General features: G+C 35.0%; 2 protein-coding genes across 2 annotated transcripts; one reads left to right on the plus strand and one right to left on the minus strand.

Annotated features, from left to right (window-relative positions):
• The first annotated feature begins 6,533 nt into the window (after nt 1-6,533).
• Nucleotides 6,534-11,958, plus strand: LOC135683406 (ubiquitin-conjugating enzyme E2 L3). The gene is made up of 5 exons (XM_065198648.2): nt 6,534-6,643; nt 10,033-10,128; nt 10,625-10,702; nt 11,076-11,184; nt 11,581-11,958. Exons 1-5 carry the CDS (start codon nt 6,569-6,571, stop codon nt 11,733-11,735), a joined length of 513 nt encoding a protein of 170 aa, XP_065054720.1. The 5' UTR covers nt 6,534-6,568; the 3' UTR covers nt 11,736-11,958.
• Nucleotides 11,959-15,444: 3,486 nt separating this feature from the next.
• LOC135683692 (CDP-diacylglycerol--inositol 3-phosphatidyltransferase) lies at nt 15,445-24,930 on the minus strand. Its single transcript, XM_065199023.2, has 7 exons — nt 24,804-24,930; nt 20,394-20,528; nt 19,323-19,362; nt 19,091-19,204; nt 18,349-18,430; nt 17,860-17,941; nt 15,445-16,225 (listed from the first exon to the last, which is right to left on the minus strand). The coding sequence occupies exons 1-7, from the start codon at nt 24,841-24,843 to the stop codon at nt 16,068-16,070; spliced, it is 651 nt and encodes a 216-aa protein (XP_065055095.2). The 5' UTR covers nt 24,844-24,930; the 3' UTR covers nt 15,445-16,067.
• Nucleotides 24,931-25,361: the final 431 nt, after the last annotated feature.

Genomic DNA, 25,361 nt, shown 5'->3' on the forward strand with positions numbered 1-25,361 from the left:
TACTTCTTAATGGCAAAAATGTATTTATTTTCAGTAAGTACCGTTTATACTAAGGCTTGGCAGTTCATGTTCGTTCTGGTCAATACCTTTTTTCTTCATTGTTGGACTTGGCTCCAGTTTCATCGTCTGGTGATATTTTCTTTTCGCTTCTCCTTGGATGAAATATGCTTGATCCAAAATGAAATCTCCCTTGATTAATCCTTTCATGTAGTAAACATAGCTGACGAAAAATTTCAGGTCACTGAGATTATTACAATCCACGTTGTTAATCATGGGGAACATTATGATCTCCGTCTTGAACCTTTTCGCTCTGAATCGTGGATGAAGAAAAACTTTGGTCTCGAAGTTCTTGATAGCTCTTGGCACTTGAATTTCGTGACCATGTAAGACCTTTTCCAGTTTGAATCCAGGCATTTTGAATTATATTGCAATCACGTTTTATCACTTTCGGTGAGTCAAGCTGTAGTTGTATAGCGATTAGACGGCTTTTAGATGGTCTTCAGCAAACTTAAAGAAACACTCCACCTAAACCAGTGGGTGAATATGAAAGCGTCGATCCCGTCCACCCAAAACAAGCCAAAATGGAATGGAACGCAAGCACGAGTCTTCTGAAATATGTTTCGGTAGCTTCGAACTTTTGAGCAGTCTTTGCAAAGCGTCGATAAAACTTACTAAAGACTCTAACTTGGCAATTAGAGTGCAGCTTTTGTCGATTGCCCTGCAGTCTCTGAAAAAGCCAGAAATGAATTGGAACCAACAACGACTGTTCGTTTTTATAACCCGCTGTCAATCAAATAGAGAACTTACCGAATTCTCTTGCATCAAATGCTCCGGCACTTCTACATCATATGCTTGCCATGTGGAATATGCTATTATTGTACTGTTAAAGCTGTCTCGTAGAATTTTGACGCTGATAAGTTTAGGGCCTGGAAGCAAACCGCATCTATATGTCTTGCTTGTTTCTAAAGCGGATTACAGAAGAGTGCCAATGATCCAGCACAACCTACAAGTTCAAGTATCGGTCAACTGTTAAACCACTGAAATATTCTGACTTCCTACTACTGTTAAGACAAGCTTTAACTGTTTTAATTCGATCGTGAAACAAAAGCAGGCAATCTATAACAAACATTAAACAACAACCCGATCTGTTAGTTAGCTTAGTGCGACAAACTGGTAGGTTTCTCTGTTGTAATTTCGCAAATATTTATGTCTAAAGAAACCTGCAAGAAAGCTCTGAAGAATGTTCGCATTCAAATGAGATCCCAACATAAACATGGTGGAAATCAATACCTCTTTGTAGCTTTAAGTTTCGCCGATTGTATTGAAAATAACTTAAACAGTTACTCTTTAGCCCAAATTGATATAAATAACAATGCAATGCTAGAAATAAGAGCAAAAATAAGGAATCTTCTGCGCAAAGTCTTAATCGGTGGAAATCCAGGTGTTTCTTCATACAAGTTGACAGTAAGTATCTTTAATTTGCATCGTTGTGAAAAACTTAATTTCGAAGCTAAAAGTTTATAGCAGCCAAGAGTAAAAACCGCAAAGCTGCCAAGACTTGTGTTCTTTGGGGTTCTAGAATCATTCAGATCATGGATGAAGCGTTGAATTGTCAATGTTTACATATCTATTGAAAATTCAACATAATTCAAGAAAATGGAATTGCTCAAATTGCATGCTCCCTTTCTGCAATAGTGTTCTCTCTAAGCAGTCACTCAAAACATTTGACGTAGACGAAAGGACATCAACTAAAGGTTGTCAGATTCATCGGATATGTAAGTGCAATCGTAGAAAAACTCCAATTCGGCACAATACGCAACGGGGAATATAAAGTTAAGCGTTAATGAAGATTCACGGTGGAGATGGCACAGAGCCAGGGGTGTTATGTTAATGTGGCTTGGATGGTGTATCCTCCCCCTCCCCCTCCCCTCCCCCCTAAAAATTAATCTTCGAACAACGTCCTTTTTGCGTTACGTAAGTATACCCTTGCTCTCTTCGGTTTCATACCTTTTTAAAAAATTTTTGGTATAAATAGCTGAGATGTATGCTAAATTTTTACTAGATGCAGAACAATCTGATGAGAGGAAGGAGTAGTCATTCCCCCCCTACCCCCTTCGCGCTACCTTTTCAGTAGCATTGAAAAGCCAAAAGCCTTGGTTTCTAATTGTAGTGGCAGAGGTGCTACCTGCTTAGGCGAGAAGGTTTTGAGCAACTGAATTATTGTTGCTATGAAGGCCCTACTTTATCGTGATAAGGCTTCTCGTAATCATCTTTATATCAAAAACTCCCAGAATGCGTAAAAGATTATTTTGCATTTTTCAAAAGATTGCTACAGAATAAGCTGTGCCTTTTTAATTTTGTGAGACATATTGTCTACATAATCAATTCTTTTACCCTATATACTGTTCTAAAACTATCAAATCCCACAAGACTTGCGCAGAAATTTTTTACCTGTAATCATAGTGTCGTGTGTTTTAAAAAGCAAATGTGGAAATAGCCAGCTAGGTCTGCTGGGTATGGCACGCCCAACATGGCAGTTTTCAAATCCAGCTAAATCTGCTTTATTGCAAATATGCTGATAATACAAAAATTATAAAAACGTAGTGGACGTCATAAACTAATGAAGTTGCGTGTTCCCTTTCGGGTTCCAATTTTTCCATGCTTCATTTTTCTCTGCAGAAAAGTATTTTAGATTTAGAAAAATTAATTTAAAGATTGCTATATCAAGTTGAAAGCTTTGAGAGAATTGAGCCCCTATTTTTTGCTGCAGATACACGCGCGTTCTTAAAAAAGGAATGGACATTAAAAAACTGGAAGGAACATTATAATTATGTTAAATGTCTTTGATATCCTAGTGTTAATCCATTATGTTAAGGTTTTTTCCTGTTGCCCTGTTGGTTCAGTCGGTTGATCGGGTTGATCCAACATGTAAGGCAATTTGAACCAGAAGATGGTGTTGAAAAATCAAAGACAATATCAAGTTATGATGAGGAATTAAACCGTTAATTTCAAAAGGGCTTTCTTGAACACAAAGCCTCTTTTATTCCGTCTTATCGTGAATAGGATTCCGGTACTTTGGTTGTAGGCTCCGGCCAAATGTTTTGCTTGCTTAAAGGTCAGGCCCATCGACTGTTCCTCCCTACAGACCTCCTCTAGAGTGTTGCCATAACAACATTTAACAACGAGGTTGCTAGTCTTGAAACCACAATCGGCTTTTCACCCGCCCTCATAATCGTCACATTGAGAGGGGAAACCAAATTATTAGATTATGAACATGCATGATAATTAAACTATTTCTTCTTAGTTTTGATTCTGTGTAATTTTCTATTCGTTCTATAGAAATTTTTGCGCAATTCTTGCAACCAATTGCGTAAGGGAGAGCTTAGTAATGGATAAGCCTTTATGGATGAATATTGCCAATACCAATCGGTTATTATCTTGACTTGACGTAATGAGTTCAAATTGCTTCCATTGACTTTCTGGGCGGAGCAATCAATTCAAGCAACAACTGGTAACAACATGCTGTGTTCAACTCGCTGCGTTGAATTAAAATAATGTAACGTATATGTAACGTCTATGACATTTGCAAAGCTAAACAGATTGTTAAACGCAAAAATATTGAGCATTTACCTAGAGGAAGAACAATATTTTTAATTAGCCGCAAAAGGTCCTCTTTTTGTTTATCCTTGGTTTGTTTCTGTATTTTTGCTTGAATTGTTATTGTGCAGCTTGTTTACATTTTCTAACTGATTGAATCATATCTATAGACCATGCAACTATCGTTTGGGTTTGTTTCTATGAACAAACTTGACAACAAACATAAAATTACCACCGAATGATCAATAAGGCTACATCTAATCCAATTTAGCAACGTTCCCATGCTTAGAGTAAGTTACAGTAAAGAACTCAACTCAAAAGGTCTTTCTGATGACAACCATTTTTGAAAGCCTAATTCAGATCGCAACGTTGCTCGAAAATGGCCCTCACGTTACTTAATTCTTTGCACGCAGAATGAAAAACGTCCTCCCTGGTAAAACGTCTTTGAATTCAGACAAATTTGTTACACAAGCAAATTAATCTGTATAAATCTGGTCTCGTTCAGAGATTTCATTGACAAAACACTTTAAGAAAGATTTTAACAAATCAAATTTGTGTGTAATGTAACAAAGATGTAACTTAGTTCTCTTAACTTAGTTTTTTATAATCCAGGACAGATGACGTTGAAATCTTTTACCCCATCTCCTTGCACTTTATCTTACCCTTACCATATGTTCAATGTTGATATCTTTCAATGCCAAACTCGACCATTGCTTAGTTCCATGTTGCGAAACTCCGAATCTTTAGAATATTACAGTACAAAATGATGATATTTCACCAGCCGTACTTAAAAGAAAAAAGTCTAAAAAAATTGTTTGTAATAATTGTTAACAAAGTCTTGCAGAGTGGTTCTGGCAGAGCAGAATAGTTTTGGCAGATTATCGTTATAGAAAGCTGAGAAATTAAGAAAGAAGCGTCCTTTGTACCACTGATCCAAGCCTGTTTCAGCGCAAAGGCGTTAATTTCACCACTGAAGTCGACCTTTCTTGTAAGTCTTTTTCTCTATTATAGGAAAAACCAAATCTTTCAATATTCCTTGGATCACTGTGCTCAATTAGAAGTTTTGATACCCTTGAATTGTCTGGCAGGTCTGCTTAGGTAACTGAAACTGGCAATGTGCCAAAAATCCTCTGAGCGATATACATCTATTTGGAAATATCTCACGAAGCTGGAATTTCCTGATTTTGTTCATAAGAAAATATGTGGTGTGGATGTAAGTAAAGATTCGTCTCAAAGTGGCATGTATTGTTTGAGAAGGCACCATCTCTTCTATCAGTTCATTTCTTCTATCAGATGCTTTCCTTGTGTTCTTCTTCTAAGGTAGTACAAGCTGCCAAATTTTGCTGTCCTGGCAAGCCAAAATCTTCAACCAAATTGTGTATAAAAAATAAATAAAATAGCAAATAAAAACATGTATCTTTGAAATTATCTTTAAAATTAGAAAAATGTTCACAGGGGAAGAAATTTTTGAGTACATTTGTGTAAACATATTAGAATACAGCAAGATGTCTTTTAAATTTTGGTTTAAGAATATTAATACGTGATTCTTGCCATATTTCTAACAGATGATCTTTTTTGCTTGTGACTGAGCCAGAAAACTATTTGTTAGGGAAGTATACTTCTTCGCCTTCCATCTGTTGTTTGTTCTCTAGAAATGTGATTTAACTGCTATGAGCTCATACGTCCTTACAACAATCTTTTACAATCTTCTCGGTTTACTTTATTCAAAAAACGACTTCTTCCTTTATCTTCATTGGCAAAAAAATGTAAAGCTAGGAACTTGTCGCTCAAAGACAAGAATCGTATGTATCGTTACAATACTATCGTCTATAAGGATAAGAATGTGTGGTATGTCTAAACCAAATAATAAAATATTCACTCACTATTGTCTTGCTCATTCACAAACTAAATCTATCTGAAGATTTACCCCAAAGCCAAAGGTTGGTGCTGGCTTTCGACCCTTTCCCCTCTGGTGTCGGACATGCCAATTTACATCATGTTTACACGGTACCGGATCCCAACGAACTTCGACTAATTTTTACTCTTTCACAGTTTATTGTTGTCTTACAAGTGATATAAAGGTTAAGACGCTAGTTTATGGTGATTCTTAAACATTTGCCCGAATAAAGCGTCCTTTTTGTAAAGCTTGCAGTTGATTTTGATAATTTTTACAAAAGGCCTTTTTAAGGACTGACCAAACGTGTCTACTTGGAATAGTGACCTAAAACAGATAAGGATGGCGGTCTCGTGTAAATATCCTTTTTCTGAACCACCAATTAGGATCCTGCAGATCTCCTGAAGAAACGTTTTAATTCAAAGCGATTCAATGGTGGCAAATCAAAAGATAAGCAATTCGTGAGGACTTAGTGTAAGTAGGGGGGCAAATGCCCAAATACATACTAGAAATGTGGAAAGTTTCCTCCAGTTTTCTGCGTTCCGGTTCTCTGATATTGTGCAAAAATTTTGATTTTTGCTGTCACTGTGGATTTGCCTTGGATTGAAGGGAAGAGAGGATCCGGGCTTAGAGGTTCAGTTTCGTTAAAAAAGAAGGGAAGACAAGCTGTTCGCTGCTCCCGTTACCTTCAAAATTTTGCCCTGATTTGACATTGATAAGCATTTTTCATGTTGCACAAGTAAGACTTGGTCAAGTCAACTGCCAATGGCTCCTAACGTGGGAAATGTCTATAAAATGAACGTGAACATGATGCCATAAAATATTTGTTCCCTCTCCACTCCTAAACAGACACTTGTTTCTAAAAATGGGAGGATAATAGCCTATTGTTTGAAACAATGGAAGGAAAATCACTGGAGCTGGAGGGGCAATCGCCCCCTAGAGAGTTTGTTCAAAAGTACTTTTCTGATGTCATTTTTAGTTTTTACTTTGTTCGAATTTATGAATGTTCTATGTTAACCCAAGATGCAACGGCAGGTGCAGATCTGACTTGCCTTGTTTTGACGTCATCTTATACGGATGAAAAGCGAAACTCAGCCCAGTCTCCTCCTTCCTTCTGTGCTCAAGATGGCTGCTACAAGGAGGTTAACCAAGGTGAGTGAATTTCACCCTAGACTTCTATTTTAGGGCGTTCTCGAGTCTATTCTGCTGCAGTTCACGCCTGAAAATATGAGCAAATATATCACTGCAGTGTTTTTGAGACATGCCTTTTCCCATCTAATGGCAAAACGTATATATATCGTATCTGAAGTTCTTTGGCAGTTTACGGCATCATCTATGCCTGAGTTCGCTGCTCCAAGTGAGGGCGACAGCTTGCATTTACTTGGGTTACAGGTGCTGTCTGTTGGGTCGAGGTCTCAAAGTAGTAAGGTGATGATAAGCATATTTGAAAATAACAAAGGACAGAGCATGCACTGCCGTTTTCGATAACGGCCAACTTTCAGATGTAATCAAAGTCAGCCTAAATTCCGAGAAGTGGACTGTAACCAGATTGCAATCTTTGAAAGATGCGCGGGGGATCTGTTGCATGTCCATAAAAATTGTGCATTTGCAAATAATACAGATAAAATTTTTGTGCAGCTAAGACTAATTACCATAAAAACACAGTGTCACTTTTGGGTATACATTACAGAGAAAAACATTAGTGACATCATTAGTGGTGATATAATTGAACTATAGCAAAGATAGATAAACATTTTTCATAGCAAAGATAAACATTTTTCATATTTCCTAAAAATAAGATGAGAGGGACCCAACCAGATGATAATTCTTTCCATAAACCAAAATCTGCTTAAACTTTGAAAACTTTTTGCATGGTAATAAATTAAATCATCCTGTTCCATGTGTATTTTGCTCCCAGAAATGATAAAATATCCTTTACATGTTTGCTATTATTTGGCATGTGTGCACAAAAACCAGCCTCATATGTACACAAGCAAAAAGTAATGACGATTTAGACGATCTGCAACTCTGAGGGTCTTCAAATTACAATTACATTAAAAGCGTCAATTATTAAGTACATACAAGATAATTTTTACATGTCATGTGCATGGAAAAACTCTGTGCAGTTTGGCTGCAATTTTGGCTCACACTTGATGTGTGTGGGGGATGAATCCCCGCCCTAGGCAAAAATTCCAATCTGAGACTGTAATGTTTTACACTGCTGTTTGTTGTACCAATGTTGCCGTTGGCGTCTTTGGTAGAACTTTCCCATAGCCAAAATATCCACTCTTTTCAATTTCCTGGTTATGAGTTAGAATTTGAATTTATCAGAAGATTTTAAACGTTTCTGAGTTTACTTTGTAATTTAGCTTTTAATCTCTTAATACATTTACTCTTAAAAGAGGACAATCTACTTCTAAAAACTAACTGGCCTGCTTCTCTGAGGTTTATATTTTCTGACTTTTCTAAGATGACTTGACAAAATTCAAATTTCCCTAGTAGGATTCCATGTTTGATAAATAATACATGGTCAATGGCCAATTCAGTGACTTCTCTTTGCAATTAAATACCTGATAATATGTCTATTAATCTGTCAATTGATTTGAATACATCATAAACATCAAAATGTTTAAAATCTTAAAAAATAAAAGCTGAACTAAACTCATTTATGTGGTCAAAACCCTAGTGAAAGTCCTTGTTCCTAATAAGGCATATAAAATGACTAAATAGCAGCAGGTCCCCACATTTCTTGCCTGCACGAGACAATAGTTAGCTCTATTGCCACTATGACACACAGTAAATTGTTTGAAAATGTATGGAAGAAGTATAATCTCCCTTGAGTAAGAGTAAAACTATACTGGATTGTTAACAGAGTGGAGCAGAGCAGAGTAACTTTTCTCCAGAGAGTGTTTTCTGGGGTTTCGGTTAAACTACAATGCTCTGCTTGCTTGTATAGCTGCATGCATAAAATGCATAAAATGGTGAAAAACAAGCCTGAAACCTGAGAGACAGATAGTAATGTTAAAGCCTGTTCCTCCTTTGTAGTTCCTCCTGAATCTAAATACAAAAATGTTAGAGTGATTTTCATTAGGTATTATCTAATAGCCAGCCCAAATCTCAAGAATCTCCATTGTTCACTAATGACCATATTGCTTCAAAAAGAAAACAATATGAAAATGCTAGGTTTTAAAGCAGAGCATGTCAAGTTGGTGGGATTTTGCTACAATGCTCTGGTAGGGAATGACTCCAGATCAATTCTCAAATCACCTCCCAAACAGGGTGATTTTCATGTAATAATTTGCCTGATGATGACAGCATCTTGCAATAAGGGTCTCGGTAACAGGTATTTACTCAAAATAGGTGTTTCTGAAGAACCAGAGGGTTTGGAAGCGAAAAAGTTTCTTGATCTGTGCCCCCAGACCCTGCTTTTGCCCTGAGACTTTCAAGGGTAATTGCAATTTCATTGCAAGGGTAAAGACCTGTAATTGCGATTTCACAATGGCATTTTCAGTGAGGTTCATTTTTTGGGCAGTCATTTCGGATATGACTGAGCAATACATTTGAAAACAATGGGGATTACAAAAAAGAGAAAATTTCTGGGTTCTTTGTCAAGAATTATATTAAAAATCATTGATTAATGATTTCTCTCATTATGAGTTGTTTATAGCCAGCAATACTTTACCAGCATTACAATTACAATTTGGCTTCTTTATGGTAAATTTTCTGGATTTTTTCCTTTTGATTGTCTATTTAATTAAATGGACAGTTATCCATTTTGCCTTAGCTAAATGTTGCTAAATAATAAGCCTTTTGCTGAATAAACTTTAATTATGTGAATTTCTTTGTATATATTTTCAAGCGTTTGTTGATTTTTTTCTTAAAAATTTGCTTGTAAACATTTGCAAAATAACATTAACTAAATGGGGCAAAAAATAAAACATAATGATGATGATATGCAGGTGGACAATTATATGCCTAGCACATTTAATATTTCAGAAATCCTTCCTTCTTTCTTGCTGTCTCATTTTTTTGTAAAGATATTGTGTTTCTCGGAATTTTTATGCAACAATGAATTTTTGAGAAATATGAACATTTATGTGCCTCACAGTTTAGGTGAGTGGTATAATTTAACATTTGGTGATCAAAATATTTTACAGTTTTTTTTTGGGTAACTTAGCTTACTGCCAAATTAGCAGATAACTTTAGATATGAAATTGAAACAAAGCACTTCTGAGGAAAGGAGCTTTATTCTGTATTTTCAGCTCATAGCCATTTGGTTTAAAAGTTGGTCTTCTGTTTTTGATAGTTTTTTATTTCAGTAACAGCTTTCACTAAACTATTTGAAAAAGACCCCATCTTAGAGGCAATCTGTCCCCTATTGTGCTCAACTTTTTTCAACCAATGATTTAAACGAATCAGAGACAGCAGGGTAATCTGTTAAGACAGGAAGACCAATTGTTCATATTAGCCAATCAGAGACTACCTTAAACTAACATGTGTTACAAATGGATTTTCACAAAATATCTTTGCTTTTCCAACAGGAACTGAATGATATAAGAAATTCTGGTTTAAAAGTCTTCCGGCAGATTCAAGTTGATGAGTCAAATATTCTATATTGGCAAGGGTTAATTGTTCCTGTAAGTTAATTGTCATTTTGACTTTTTCATTGAAAAAATTATTTCTGTATCATCTGCTCTTCATATTTTACTCACATGACGAAATAGTAATGGTTAAGAAGTTGTATTTAATGGTTGCACATTGGCAAACTTCATTAGCCTTAGTAGTATACTATTGTATAGCTTCTGTTCTTATTTTATGTTAATGTTGTCATGCAGCAAGGAATCCTGTTTTTTATTTTGTTTCAAAAACCTTATCCTATCATGTTAATATCCTCTCAAAGATTTTTGCATTATTTCAAAGTTTAGTATAGGTAGTAATAATTTGGATACTCAATTTGAAAAAAACTTGTGTTAAATTGAATCATTGGAAGCATATTGTTTTCCAGTTTTATTTGATTGCCTGGTGGTTGTATTATTCATTTGCTGGCTTTATCATGGGACTTAAATCCTGATTTCTGCCACCAAGGAGACCTATTTTTGTTTCAAGCTTACTGAGCAACTCAATTTGTTTTAGGACAAGGTTCCATATAATAAAGGCGCTTTTAAAATAGAAATCAATTTTCCAGCAGAATATCCTTTTAAGCCACCAAAGGTAAGTCAAGTTATTCATAAAATTGCTAAATTTTGTGCCAATCTAAACCACATAACTTCTGTAGATCAATAAAGTTCGATATCTTTACACAAGAGCCTGTTCTTAGCTTACACTGTTACCAATATTTGCTTGCAGTCAAGTCGGTAAAAGAAAAAAGATATGATTTGATTACTTTTTGAATTTTATATCTTATTAAATGGAGTGTGGATGCTACTTACAAAGATTACAGTAAGGACCCTAATAGATACAACACTTTTTAACTTTGCTTTTTTAGATATCCAGTCACAAGCAATTGCATACTTTTATTAAGTATTTACTCTTATGAATATTGACAAAATTGCATCCTGTGTAATGTTATGTTTACATTTCATAGGTAACCTTCAAAACTAAAATTTATCATCCAAATATTGATGAGAAAGGTCAAGTTTGTTTACCAATAATTAGCCCAGAAAACTGGAAGCCTGCTACTAAAACTGAGCAAGGTTTGTTTCAAGAAACAATATAATTTTTCTTTGTTGTTGTTGTTATTGTTGTTATTAATCCTGTGTGTCTGCAAAACGGGTGCAACTTTGGGGGTATTGAAACCGTCTACTAAGGCTTAAATTCATGTCATTAGTCACCAGTCATTGAAAAGTACCTGGCACATATTACCAGTCAAAAAGCTACCAATCGTCATATGCAAGCATTGAAACAATTGAAAACAACAAAGATGTTACAAAATTCTGCTTGTTGGTCAATTGACAAAAGCTTATTGGATGTTTTTGCAATGCTCAAATTCTATTCTAATGTTATTTTTCATGTAATGTATTGTTGGGGAGATCCAGTTGGAAATCAATATTTCGGTTATAGATTTAATTTTTTACCCAACATTTGAACAGTGATTCAGGCACTGGTTGCATTGGTACATGACCCTGAACCTGAGCATCCACTGCGTGCTGATCTTGCGGAGGAGTACACTAGAAATCGAAGACAGTATGAAAAGAATGCAGAAGAATTCACAAAAAAATATGCGGAAAAACGACCTGCAGAATAGACGTCAAAGTTTGCAATCCATCCTTTGTATCAATCTAGCAAAAGGGACAAGAAGATAGACTTTTGTATCATGTTTGGTTGCATTTGTTGAACGTAGTATATAATCTATAAGATGATGTCACACAAATTAAGAACACTGTTACTTTTTAGCAGGCCTTAGTAAGGCTTATTACATGATTAGTTAGCAAGACCAGTATGGGTAGACAGAATAATTCATGGCGCAATTTTTTTTGTTTCTTTTGCTTGAAGTTACCCTGTTTTAAAATGGTAGCACTTTCAAGCAAAACTTTCAAGCTTGGAAATACTCTCCTGTCTTGTTTGAGCAGAGATTTTTATATCAAGTCGTGCCAACCCTGAGGTCCCTGAGATATGGAAGAACGAGGGAAGTTTATATACACAGGGTTAGTTAAAATAAACAGGGGTTGCTTTTATAGACGGGGGTAGTTCAAATACACGGGGGTCATGGAAAATGCAAAATTGGCGTTTCTAACTTCTAATTTCTAGATTATCAATTTCGATTATCAACGGGGGCTTGAAAAAAGAATCATTATTAATCTACTCAGAGTAAGTTAAGTCCATTCCATTGCCAGTGTTTAGGTTATTATGAGCTTCGGCTTCGCAAAATTTCTAGTCGTAAGCGAAAAAAAGTAAGGGTATTTCCATTAAATTTTTCCAGAAGTTACTGAATCTGTGAATGCATTCACTGAAATTACATCAGCATTTGTTCTCAAGCATTTTTAGAAGTTTTCAAACGTCAAAAAGCTCATAAACTATTAAGTATTACTTTAACTTATCTTTAGTCATAAGCAAGGAAAAAGTCGTTAAAAATAATTTCTTGTTTCCAAAGGGCTATGCCTTAACTTTCATTTCGGTCCAAAAATTGCTAGAATGGTTTTAGTTCGTTGGTTTTTTCATAGACTATGGTTTTTTACATCAGAATTTGTTCTACAGCCTTTAAGAAGGTTTTCAAGTGTTAAGGGAATCTTTTGTATCGTTTTTTATACCTCTAAAAATTTACAACACATGTCACGAAATTTCACTACTTAAAAACTACCTAACTCTTCTATAAGTACCAAACCATCAGGAAGAATAATGTATGACTACACCATGGCGTTGACTAAAAGTTAAACTACACATAATTTTGCGTAACATACAATCGAAGAAACGCTACTTTAGTGTCGTATTCATTATCTTTGATTAGATGTGGATAATTCTTTGCCGAAAATTGCCAAATTTCCTTAGGTTTGGGAGCTTGATTTATACTCAAAGAATAGGAAAAGGTGTTCATAAAGATTGCATTTTTTTCCGAACGCATCATTATTTGCAGGTCATTGCATATGCTTGATGGTAAGGATATTAAGCAAAGGTGCCAAAAATGCCAACCAAGATTTTATCTAAAAATGCCAAAGTTTATGCAGAATGTTAATTTTGAAATTTATCCATGTTGAACTAGAGTTTTGCATTTCAAAGTGGCTACTAAAAAGATTAGACTTTTCTCGATTGAAATCTAGGTTATTACATCCTCTGTTTTCCATCGTTGTTATCCTCTAAGAACAAATGGTCATTATCATTTTAGCATGTTCTCATGTAACTGTTTTGCTGCTGTTTCTGATCATATTCGATCATTTCTATCCTTTCTGGAAAAGAAAAGGTTTAAGTCCAATTCTGGCAGTAACTCCAAGCTTACGATTTTCGTGAAAAATTTCCCCTTAGAAAATCATCAGTTTTTCAAAAAAGCAACTTCATTTGCCAAACTGAATTGATTTCTAGTAGTTTTTGATCACAGGCAATCATTTACGCCCTTCTTTTGGTAAAACATTTTTTGGCAAATTTTCCAATACTATAACCTTACTTTTTTTTGCGAAAAATTGACTTGCAAAAAATCATCAAAATTGCATGAAAAAGCAACTTCATTTGCCAAACTGAATTGATTTCTAGTAGTTCCTCATCACAGGCAATCATTTACGCCCTTCTTTTGGTAAAACATTTTTTGACAAATTTTGGAAATTTTTCCAAGCCTATAGCCTTACTTTTTGGGAAAATTGGCTTGAAAAAAATCATCAAAATTGCATGAAAAAGCAACTTCATTTGCCAAACTGAATTGATTTCTAGTAGTTCCTGATCACAGGCAATCATTTACGCCCTTCTTTTGGTGAAACATTTTTTGACAAATTTTGGAAATTTTTCCAAGCCTATAGCCTTACTTTTTTCCGAAAAATTGACTGGAAAAAAATCATCAAAATTGCATGAAAAAGCAACTTCATTTGCCAAACTGAATTTATTTCTAGTAGTTCCTGATCACAGGCAATCATTTACGCCCTTCTTTTGGTGAAACATTTTTTGACAAATTTTGGAAATTTTTCCAAGCCTATAGCCTTACTTTTTTGCGAAAAATTGACTTGAAAAAAATCATCTAAATTGCATGAAAAAGCAAATTCATTTGCCAAACTGAATTGATTTCTAGTAGTTCCTGATCACAGGCAATCATTTACACCCTTCTTTTGGTGAAACATTTTTTGGCAAATTTTGGAAATTTTTCCAAGCCTATAGCCTTACTTTTTTGCGAAAAATTGACTGGAAAAAATCATCAAAATTGCATGAAAAAGCAACTTCATTTGCCAAACTGAATTGATTTCTAGTAGTTTCTGATCACAGGCAATCATTTACGCCCTTCTTTTGGTGAAACATTTTTTGGCAAATTTTGGAAATTTTTCCAAGCCTATAGCCTTACTTTTTTGTGCAAAATTGACTGAAAAAAAATCATCAAAATTGCATGAAAAAGCAACTTCATTTCCATAACTGAATTGATTTCTAGTAGTTTCTGATCACAGGCAATCATTTACGCCTTTCTTTTGGTGAAACATTTTTTGACAAATTTTGGAAATTTTTCCAAGCCTATAGCCTTACCTTTTTTCGAAAAATTGACTGGAAAAAAATCATCAAAATTGCATGAAAAAGCAACTTCATTTGCCAAACTGAATTTATTTCTAGTAGTTCCTGATCACAGGCAATCATTTACGCCCTTCTTTTGGTGAAACATTTTTTGGCAAATTTTGGAAATTTTTCCAATGATATAACCTTACCTTTTTGCGAAAAATTGACTGGAAAAAAATCATCAAAATTGCATGAAAAAGCAACTTCATTTGCCAAACTGAATTGATTTCTAGTAGTTCCTGATCACAGGCAATCATTTACGCCCTTCTTTTGGTAAAACATTTTTTGGCAAATTTTGGAAATTTTTCCAATGATATAACCTTACCTTTTTGCGAAAAATTGACCTTTTAAAATTCATCAAGTTTTCAAGAAAGCCGACTATCTTGCCAAATCCAACAGCCAGCCACCATTTTCTCGTCGATTTTGGATAAAATCAAAAATCAATCATAGGAAAGTGGGGCAGTATTTCCACACCAGTATTTCAAAAAAGTTAGAAATAAGCCAAAAAGCTTATTTAATTACCGGGTGAATGTACTCTTTGACGCTTGATTATGCTTCTAAATTCACCAGGAAATGAAATAAAGCCAAACAAGAAATTACTGCTTGAAAAGTTCTACCTTCACTTCAAATCAAAACATCAAATCAAAACATCAAAGCATAACATACAAAGCAATTAAGCATTGTTGACAAAGCGTACTGCAAATATTATTATTCAATAAGTAACGCTTTTGTTCCAATAACTGAAATTTGAAGAAGGAGCGCATAAAAATGTCAAATAGGTACGATATTGTACGTTTTAAAAAATAAATACAGCTCGAAGATACTAGTAAAATTTGTTACTATAGTTATCGACAAAAATGTCTTTTTAGAAAAGGAAACTTGATTATGCGTTTGATTCTTGCTGCTGGCAGAGCATTCTCAAAGATAATGTGCCATTTCTTAAATCTATTACAACCCGTGACGCAGTTTGACCTTCCAGATTAGGGGGTTGAGGGTCATCAATAGATTTGGGAATTTACCGACGAGGACAAAATTTTAGATGCTGTTTTACCCGACGATTGTACCGAATAACTAAGGATTTTGTGGACCATCTTAAGATGTGATGATCCACACACGAAGGATTTGAGGTGTCACATCACCCCTTTCTCACCGGTAGCTACACCCCTGATTGCCACAGAAAAGAAGGGAGCGTAAAACAATCTTTGTTGTCAATGATTCGAATGTAAAATTGAAGGATCTGTCTAATCGTTCTGCATTATTTAAACTAGAGTGAACAGATTTTGTTCCTCATTATGACCAATAATAATATTTCACTCGGTTATAAATAAAATTACCAATAAATGCAGGTATTTTCCAATAGCTGAAAACTGATCCAGATAAACCATAAATATTTCATACATCACTTTTCTTTCTGTCGCTCCAATACATCACTGTTGGCAATGGCCTGGAAGGCTCCAATCATCTGAACTATATTGATCAAGTTCTTTATGAAGGATATGGGAAAACAGATACCAGCTAGTAGCTGCCACAAGCCCAGCCTGGTGCTAAATATATTGACTAGAAAGAAAGATTGTTTCATGTAAAAATGTGTTTGTACAAAGAAGAATTCATACCATGCAAGGCTTATACTATGGATAGTTATGATGCATTAAAAGCCTTTTTTCAACTATTGAATTTTGGGAATAGAATCTAAAAAGCACCATGGAGCATCTCTGGATTGGGGTTCAATAACTGTTCATTAGATAAATATATATTAATGTATTCATTTAGTTGTTAATTTGTTTAGTTAATTATTTAGCGTATATCTTCAAATTAGTCCCCTTATTTTTTCTGATATTTTTGGATAGGGGGTTATTTAAGGGGGGGGGCTTATACAAGGGGGCTTATAAAATTACCTGAAACATTCACAAAGGTTGGTGATAAAAATGCTAGAAAAACTAAATTTTTTGGAATTCGCTGTACATAATGAAGAGGACATTATTAAAAGACCTCGCATATTTAAGTAAGAATTTCTTTACGAACATTTAATAAATTATTACGAAAAGAATGAACTTTTGAGATAATTTAATAAAACGCCAAAGACAACCACAGATGGCAAAAATCAACAAATCAAGGGGGGACCAATTCAAAGATTTACAATGGCAGAGGGGGGCTTATTCGGGGGCTTTTTGAAAATTTGTAGTTCTAGGGTGGGGGCTTATTCGAGGGGGGGGCTTATTCGAGGGGGGCCAACTCAAGGACTTACAGTATTTACTTATCTGCTTATCCATCTATTCTTTAATTTTATATCGATTCATTCAGTGCTATCTGCCTTAGGGGGGAGGGGGGGGGAAACAAATTGACAAAATAAATTGAAAAACCGGAAAACTAGTATGGAAACAGGGCTGAATGTTGGCTGGAAGGAACTGCAAATGCTGCTCACAAAAATAAAACACGGGTCATGGAAAACAGTTTATAAAGAGAAATAAAACATCATTGCTTAGGCAACTGCAGAATATAACTTTGATATAAAGATAAAAACTTAAAATGATAGCCAAATAGCAACAGATAATACTGGTATAAAAAATAGTAAAGAATAAAGACCTAAAGATTTGCATTGAACAGAAAAATCATCTAGTTATGAAAGAGAACAAAATGGAATTGGCTATCAGCATTGAATTGAGGGAGCGAGGGTGCAAAATCGTAATAATATCTGGCTTTGATTATCTGAAATCATTTGAAGTGGTTACATAGACCTTTTGGTGCTTTATCACCCTTCCCTACTAGCTTTATGTCAGATTAACTGATATTCTAAATTTTAAGAATATGACAATAATGAATATGATAAAAGTGACTACTGAAATATGGGTTCTGGAAAATACCGTGGGACTGTTTGAGAGTACCCTTGACCATGATTTTAGGGTTGACCTGATAAGTTATTACCATGACAGCTTTATTCAAAACAGGATGATAATGATATTGGTAAGGAATGGATCACAAAAGTTGAGAATTTTTCACATTCCCTTTATTACTTGCAGTTGTTTGATTGGTCATAAAATATTACTGTGACATACAAAATAACATTTAAGAAAGGACAAGGTCATGGATCATTTATTAGGTACAGATGGCAATGGGTTTAACAACAGTGCATAAACAAGCAACAACTCAATAGTGTCATTCAAACTAACAAAGAGAATTAGACTTGTACTTACTTGTGGGACCAGGCTCAAAGTGTATCATGTACAGCATTGCAAAGAATAATTCGTTTCCAGCACACATTATAAACAATACAACCTAAACAGCAAAGGATTGACAATAAAAAAATTGGTACATGAAAAGATTAAAAAATTCAAAAAGGTATAAGAAGTACTCAAATATGTGGCTTGAAGATGAAAAGTTTATAAGTCTATAGATATCAAATGACAGCTTGGATATTATCTATATATTGGTAACTACTTAATAAAGAATATTTTTCTGGTCTGTCATATATAAAAATTGACACCAAACAGACAAAACTGTACATGCCTTGGAGTGTAGAAAAGGCAAATGCCTGATGATTATATTAAGAATATGACTTGGAGCTGTCACTTAGAACAATAAAATTCTACACACTAAAACAAACTTTTCTTCATAAGTCTGAAAACCAAGTAACTATATTTCTACCAAACATTGAGTTTCGAATTTTGATAACAACTCCTTACCCTTGATGTATAGTACAGTTTCAAAAAAGGATTGGCTGTTTCTTCTACTGACTTATGGCTTAGTTTGCCTTTCATCATGGAGCTAAAATTTAAGTTAGTACAATCAGTAGCATTTAGTGTAAGAAAGTCCGAGTCGTTTGCTGACCCTCTGAATCTTGTGATGAAAATAACACAATTGGTAAAGTGTTCCTCTTAATATTGTGTTTGGAATTCTTAAGTCCAACAGCTCATGCTTGCCATCAACAGGATGCACCAATACTATGAAGGTCACAAAAACAAATGAATTCTGTTTTTATCTAATCCAGCAAAGTTTATCTAAATATACCAATTTCCTGATCAAGACATTGTGAAGAATAATTTAGGTGCTATTTTACCTATTAATAAAATATTTTACTGCCAAACTAAGGATTATGTAGATCAACCAAAGATTTATGGACAAACTCATGAAAAACTATGGGGGGTATTGCACCCCCTGCACCCCTTTCTAGCTACATGCCTGGGTGCACTCCACTCTCTACATGAGATGAACTCTCTAAAAGCAGGTTTTTAAGGTAAGATTTTGAGACAGATGACTTTACATTTATTTACAATGGAAGAAAATTCCAAAAACTTTTACGTTTTTAAAAAAAATAAATATTTTAACCAATGCTGACTGTTAATGAAAATATTTTTTTAACATAACAAACAAAATGACTTTGAAATCAGCAAGTTGAAACTGAAAACTTCTAAATGAATTTCCAACCTATACATCTGTGCCCAGTGACTTGTGATGTCCAAAGAAACCAGAAACTGAAAAACTATTGTCCATGGTGGGTAGAATAAGCTCAATGTCATAAGAAGGCACAAAGTTGCACATCTATAAGAAGAATATAAGGTGATTAACTACAATTTAAGGTGACTGTTTTGAGTTGGCATTTATCATGATATTTAATAATGAGATACCTACAACATATTTACACAAACTATCTACAAACCTGTCAGTCAGCATGTCCAAAACAGCACCATACTTGGAAGCTAAAAAATAAAATACTAATAGTACAAAATTCAAGCTTTAACAGAAACAAAGAAATTTTATAGTGCTCAGTGAAACCACACTACATATCAATAACTCACTCAGTTATTTGTAGTATGATATTCATTTAAGGGCATTACAATGGTTCTTTGTGCACATAGCCACCTTGATTGACTGTATTTGAATCCATTGTTATATAAAGTGTACATATCGTACATTAATGTGATCAACCCTGGCTAAATAAGCAAAACTTTTGAAAAGGTACTGGCATGAAATCAAGGTAGAAGCAGTTTAAAAATCTGTGGAGCCCTGGTCTAAGAAATACTGCAAACTATGTCAAATAAAGATGCAAACTTTATTTGTCATGGCATATCTGGCAGACATTTCTGAACTGAAGCTGGTCTTTTTTGACCAGCTTAGGGGCAGGTTAAATTGATATGTCAGTAATCAGTACAAAGTTCACCATTTCATATCAGTACAATTATCAGTACAAAGTTCACCAAGTCAATTGTATATGAAGGAGTTAAAATTTGTAATTCTCTGCCATTGCCAATTAAAAAGTTATCAAATAATTCATCTTTCATCAAAAACCTGAAAAACTATCATTTAAAATTAATTGACATACTCATTTGAACCTGATTATAAAGCCTATATTATCACCATGCTTCTCACCATTGTGTTTTTAGTATAAATGATTTACATCTCTTATTATACTAACCCAATGATATCTTTATATTATTTTGTTTTTAATTTTCATTCAAATTATTTTATCTTCTTTAGATCACTATTAAAGTTTTCTAAGCCTTTATTTTGTCACCTATACACATCAAATCAGCATATGACCTAGATAGCTCCTTCTGAGTTCTTTTCATATGTCCGACAGCAAACACATTAAACTTTGAACTACCTACTGTATGTAGTTTTCATTCTTTGTAAAAAAATTATTGTTATTTGCAGTTCATCTATTAGATATACATGTAATGGTTAATTATTGCTGTGAATGAAAATTTTGAGTTTGAGTTGAGCTTCATACCTTGGTTCAGAGCCCTAGCTGCATGTCCATCAAGTGCATCCAAGAAACCACTCATCAAATAGAGGAATCCACCAACGTAAGGTGATGTTGGCATGTAATAAAATGAGGCAAATGCAAGTATAATTCTTGCATACCCTGTATCAAAAGAAAAAGATACTTAAATTGCTTCTTGAGTGAAAGAGATTTGAAGGACTCTGTAATCCTAAATAGGTTTCTGCAGTTGTGAACTTGGGTTATAAGTTTAGTTATAAATACCACTGTAAGCCTTGTGATAGCCAGCTTATAAACTCACTCTTAGACCAAAAACTATATCCAGCATGAACAAGTTTCTTCCAACGCTGGGAATGGCGTGCGATCGCACGCCCACGCCTTGGCACACGCCTTCCGTTGCTCAGAAGTGCAGTTTATCGCACGCCTTAAATAATCTGAACACTTTATTCTAAAGTGACCAATATGGCCCAATGTAATTTTTTTATCATAATTCAACTATGAACGAAAGGTGATAATCACGCAATCGTTTCTATTTGATTTCTACTTGACGAAAAATTTGGCGAATATTCTAATTTGCTTAAAGTTATGGTAAACGTTTTCTGGATGAAAACATCCACTTCTCGATTTCTTCAGATTCTAGTAGCCGGACTTTCAAGGCACACAATGATACAGGCCTGGCTGTTTGTATTTTCATAGGTGAGCTGTGAATTGCTCCCCTCATTTGCTGAGGCGAGCTAAATCAGTAACACATAGAATGTACTTTAAAGACAATCGACAGATGACTTAATAAGCCCCTTTAGTATCTGTCGGTTGCCTCAATGTAATTGCCTCAGTCAGGAGTGTGCTGTTTTACTTCTTTCAATTTGTATTTGCTTTAACCGTGACTTAGGCACCCCCTTTACTTGAAGTATTCATAAGAACAGACTCTTTCAGTTTTATGTAAAGCTGGCACAACGCAAAAACAACAATTCTCTTGCAAAACAATCTTTTTATTGCACAGAATTTTAAAATGGCTTTGAAAAAAAAATTTAAACCAAGCTGAAGTTATACGTCTAGCACTCTTCAGAGAATAAAACGTCAGAACATAGATGGAAAACTCTACGCTAAAATATACCCAGTTTTGGATCGAAATAGGCCAATCAGGAAACGCAAGCACATGGCTGTTGAGGTTATGTCTACACAAAAGCAGTCGGTCATGTTTATATAGCAGATATGTTCACACACTGCTAGATGGAGCGATGATCAGGCTTTGCCAATAACGCGAAACATGTCGCCGTTATAGTTTTTCACCCAATCTGGGTTTTTCAGTAAATACCGCTGGATAGTGGAATTCCATGTTTTGGTTGTCGTTTTTGATCTGCAAGACAGAGTACCTTGTTCTCTTTGAGGGATAGTTTTGTTTCTATTGCTGGAAGGGACCTGCTGTCTTATTATATCCCCAATCTACAATTCCTACCAAATTCTTCGACTTTCCTTCCAAAAATTATTCCTGTTTTATTAAGATTGGAAGGTTCAAATCGCTACAAACGTACTTTTCCGTTAACTATCCTTTTCAGAATAGATGGAAGTTTATGCCTATCATAAAAAACCGCCCAACAAGCAAAAAGTTAATTGCAAAAAATGCAATGACGGGAGAAATTGCTGTTACAAAAATAAACCAATTAACCCTTGTACGTTTTCAGGGTTCTCTGAATAGGAAAGGGGCAAATGAATGGAAATTTTAGGGGAGCGATTCTCCCTTCGTGTTCTGTTTAGGAGAGCAGTTCATAGCTCGCCTCAGGTTGCGAGGGGAGCGTGGAGGCGAGCGCGAGCTATCGCTCGCCTCAAACGGCCAGGCCTGAATGATACCATGTCTAAAACTAACAGAAGTTTTGAAAGTGGCGAAAAACTCCTGTAAACGAAGGTTTCCATAATTTTTTTATCAAAGTTTTGAGTTGAGGTCTGAAAATCGCTCGACCTTTTAGGCCGATAATCCTTGCTTTGCAGTTGTGGTCGCTTGTCTCATTTGTAATAACTGCAGTGGAATCACGATATAACGAACCCCGGATATAACGAACTTCCTGGTATAACAAACTAAATGCCTGGTCCCTTGGATTCTGCGTAACAAACTCCTTACAAATCCTCTCGGTATAACAAACCCCAGATATAACGAACTCTCATTATCACGAACCATTTTTAGGTCCCTTCATCATAATTACCCTTGATATAACGAACTTTCATAAACTTTTCATCTGTTATTTTTGTTTATTTATTTTCGGTGTTTATTTATCACTTTCTCTTGGGGAGAAATCATTTTTATAATCGGCAAAACATGCTGATGATACATTTCAAGTACTGGCTGATAGACTCAGACCACGAGATGAAAGTTTGATTGCTTCAGAAATTATTGCAAATGAGTACATTGACACTACTGAATACCTTTTTACATATGAGACATTGGCAATGAGAGACAACAAAATTTTATTGAGAGACCCAGATGGAGAAGCAGAAAAAGACAAATAAGAATGTGAAGTAATTGAAGAAATCATTCAGGCACCAACTAGGAGCGAAGTGATACCAGCTTTGCCAATCTCTTGGTCCCAAGTTATAAAAGGAACATTAAGATTTTCATTTTCAATGACCAGCCAGTTGTATTATTTGAATTCAGATTGGTTTTTTTGAGTTAAATGGTACATGTATGGCTGTACATGTGCACAGAGGTTGGAGATAGCCTACACAAGCCCACCACAGGTTTTTTAGGCGTGAACTGCGAAAGGACCCCCAAAAAACGTTATCTCTCGGTTTAACAAACTCCCGATATACAAAATATTTTCTGGTTCCCTTCAGAGTTCGTTATATTGGGATTCCACTGTAGTTAAAACCCCATGGCACATGTAAGGCTTTGTTTATTTAGACAGGCTTATTGATCTTTAAGCTTTAAATGATTTGACCCAGATTACACTGTGGTTTACGAGTGTATCTCGCAAGTGCGATAAGTAAAATCCCGTTTTCTCAGGACTCACAATTCCTCTATATACAGTATACTTTATGTGCATTTTTCTAATCTGTATGCAAATACAAAACATTTTAGAAACTTTTACTAATAAAATGTGGGCAAAAATGTTCCAAAATTAAAAGACTTTGAATTGTGAGGATTTAGCTACTGTACCTTTCTTACAAAATATAAACGTGCAATTAACCATTTAATTCGTTCTAACATTAGTCAACAGATAAGTTTTCTTTATGGTGAAAACACAGTTAGAATTCTTAAATTTTGAGAACGAGATTGTCAGGAGAAGCAGACCAGAAGGGTTTATAAACTGCAGGATTACATATTAATTAACCTACCTTTTTGTTAATATTTTTCTCTTTAATATGTTGGGTTTGATGTTAATAAAAGCTTGTTTGATAAAATGTATTGATTGGACTAGCCTTGCTTATGTTTTCTTATAATAAAGTTATGTAGTCTAGTCCTTATACAGCTGACTGTATTATTAAGTACTTTGGTGCAATAGCACACCATTGCACGCCTTGGCACCACAAGGAGTGCGATTCATTGCACCCCTGCCATTTTATTCCCAGCATGGCCTGAATTTAAAATTTTTCAAGATAGAATAAACTAACTTTGATATAATAGAAAGGAAGGGAATTTGAGGCTCCGGGCAAGGGAGTAAAAGAGATCATGGTTCTTTTGCCCTTTAGTTAGTGCTGATAACAAAAAGGTATGATAGGCCTCCGGGGGTGGTAGCTTTCCATGATTTTGGGGGCGACATTATTTCACAATCAAAGCGTTGTACCTCTGAAAACTGATGGCTAACAATAAACCTGTATATTAGATAAATACAAACTTTGATAGTAGATTATGGTATGCTAGCTACTTGATATTGTCCTAATGTTCATGTCAAATTGTTACTGCGTATTTGTGCTTCTATACATTAATAAGTAAATATCTGTTGATATGGCAACACAGATGCCATAGGCACTTTCTGGATGTCCCAAGTTTTGAGATGAAGTTACATTATCATTGATAGAGTTAGTGATTTTGACTGATTGACTCATTGACTTTTGACTGTTCTGACCTTACAGGAAGCAAACAAACATCTGCAACACATTGATTAGATTGTCATCAACATCCAAATGCATCCACAAATTCTCTTTTCTTCTGCAGTAACTTCAAAGCTTTCAGTTTGCCTTTACCGGCAAACGCACTCACTGTATCACATTCTGTGAAACAATAAACACCAAGAAGAGATCTTTTGTATTCTTTATTATTGACCCCTAGCTTGTTTGCAAGAATGACTGATTGACTTGAAACATCATCGATGCTGATTATTCTTGATTTGTTTACAATACCTTGCTCGAAATTTTGCTGAGATGTTCCTTTGGGGCCTTTTTGAAAAAAAGAAACACAGTACTATGAGAATTCAGTAAATCACTTACCGATCAGGTTAGGGACGAACAAATATACGTTTTCTGCCATGCTGAATTTCCCCAGCTGCTGCAGCCTTCCGCGCGAAGTTAGCGCCGCCAACACAAATTTGTTGTTGTTGCTGCTGATATATATGCTGCGTCGCTGAGCAGTGGATAGTGCAGAATTGACCATTCACAAAACTTAAAGATTTATCCCTATTTTCCAACAGCATGATTGGTAAACCTTGGAATATGGATGCGATAACTTGTTTTTTGACATGATCGACTTATTGATTACTGCTTCCTCTGAAATGACATTCAAGCGTTCGAAAACTGGGATATGGCCAGTAGTACATTCAATCTTACCATGAAGTTGAAGGTACACACAGTCAGGCATGATTTTGAAAAATTATAACCCTTCTAAAAATTATGAAAATTCTTTGTTTCCAATGATGATGCCTGCCCCCAATAATCCTATCGTTTCAACAGTACTGGTAAATTGTTGATAATTGATGACTGCATTTCTTTGGTTTATGCCTCCTCCAGCACTTAAGTATATTTCTTTTGAATTCAAAAGATTTAAACGAT

Source organism: Rhopilema esculentum, chromosome 7 (assembly GCF_057945365.1).
Source record: "Rhopilema esculentum isolate cy_ngs chromosome 7, ASM5794536v1, whole genome shotgun sequence".
In the NCBI taxonomy this organism is placed as follows: Eukaryota; Metazoa; Cnidaria; class Scyphozoa; order Rhizostomeae; family Rhizostomatidae; genus Rhopilema; species Rhopilema esculentum.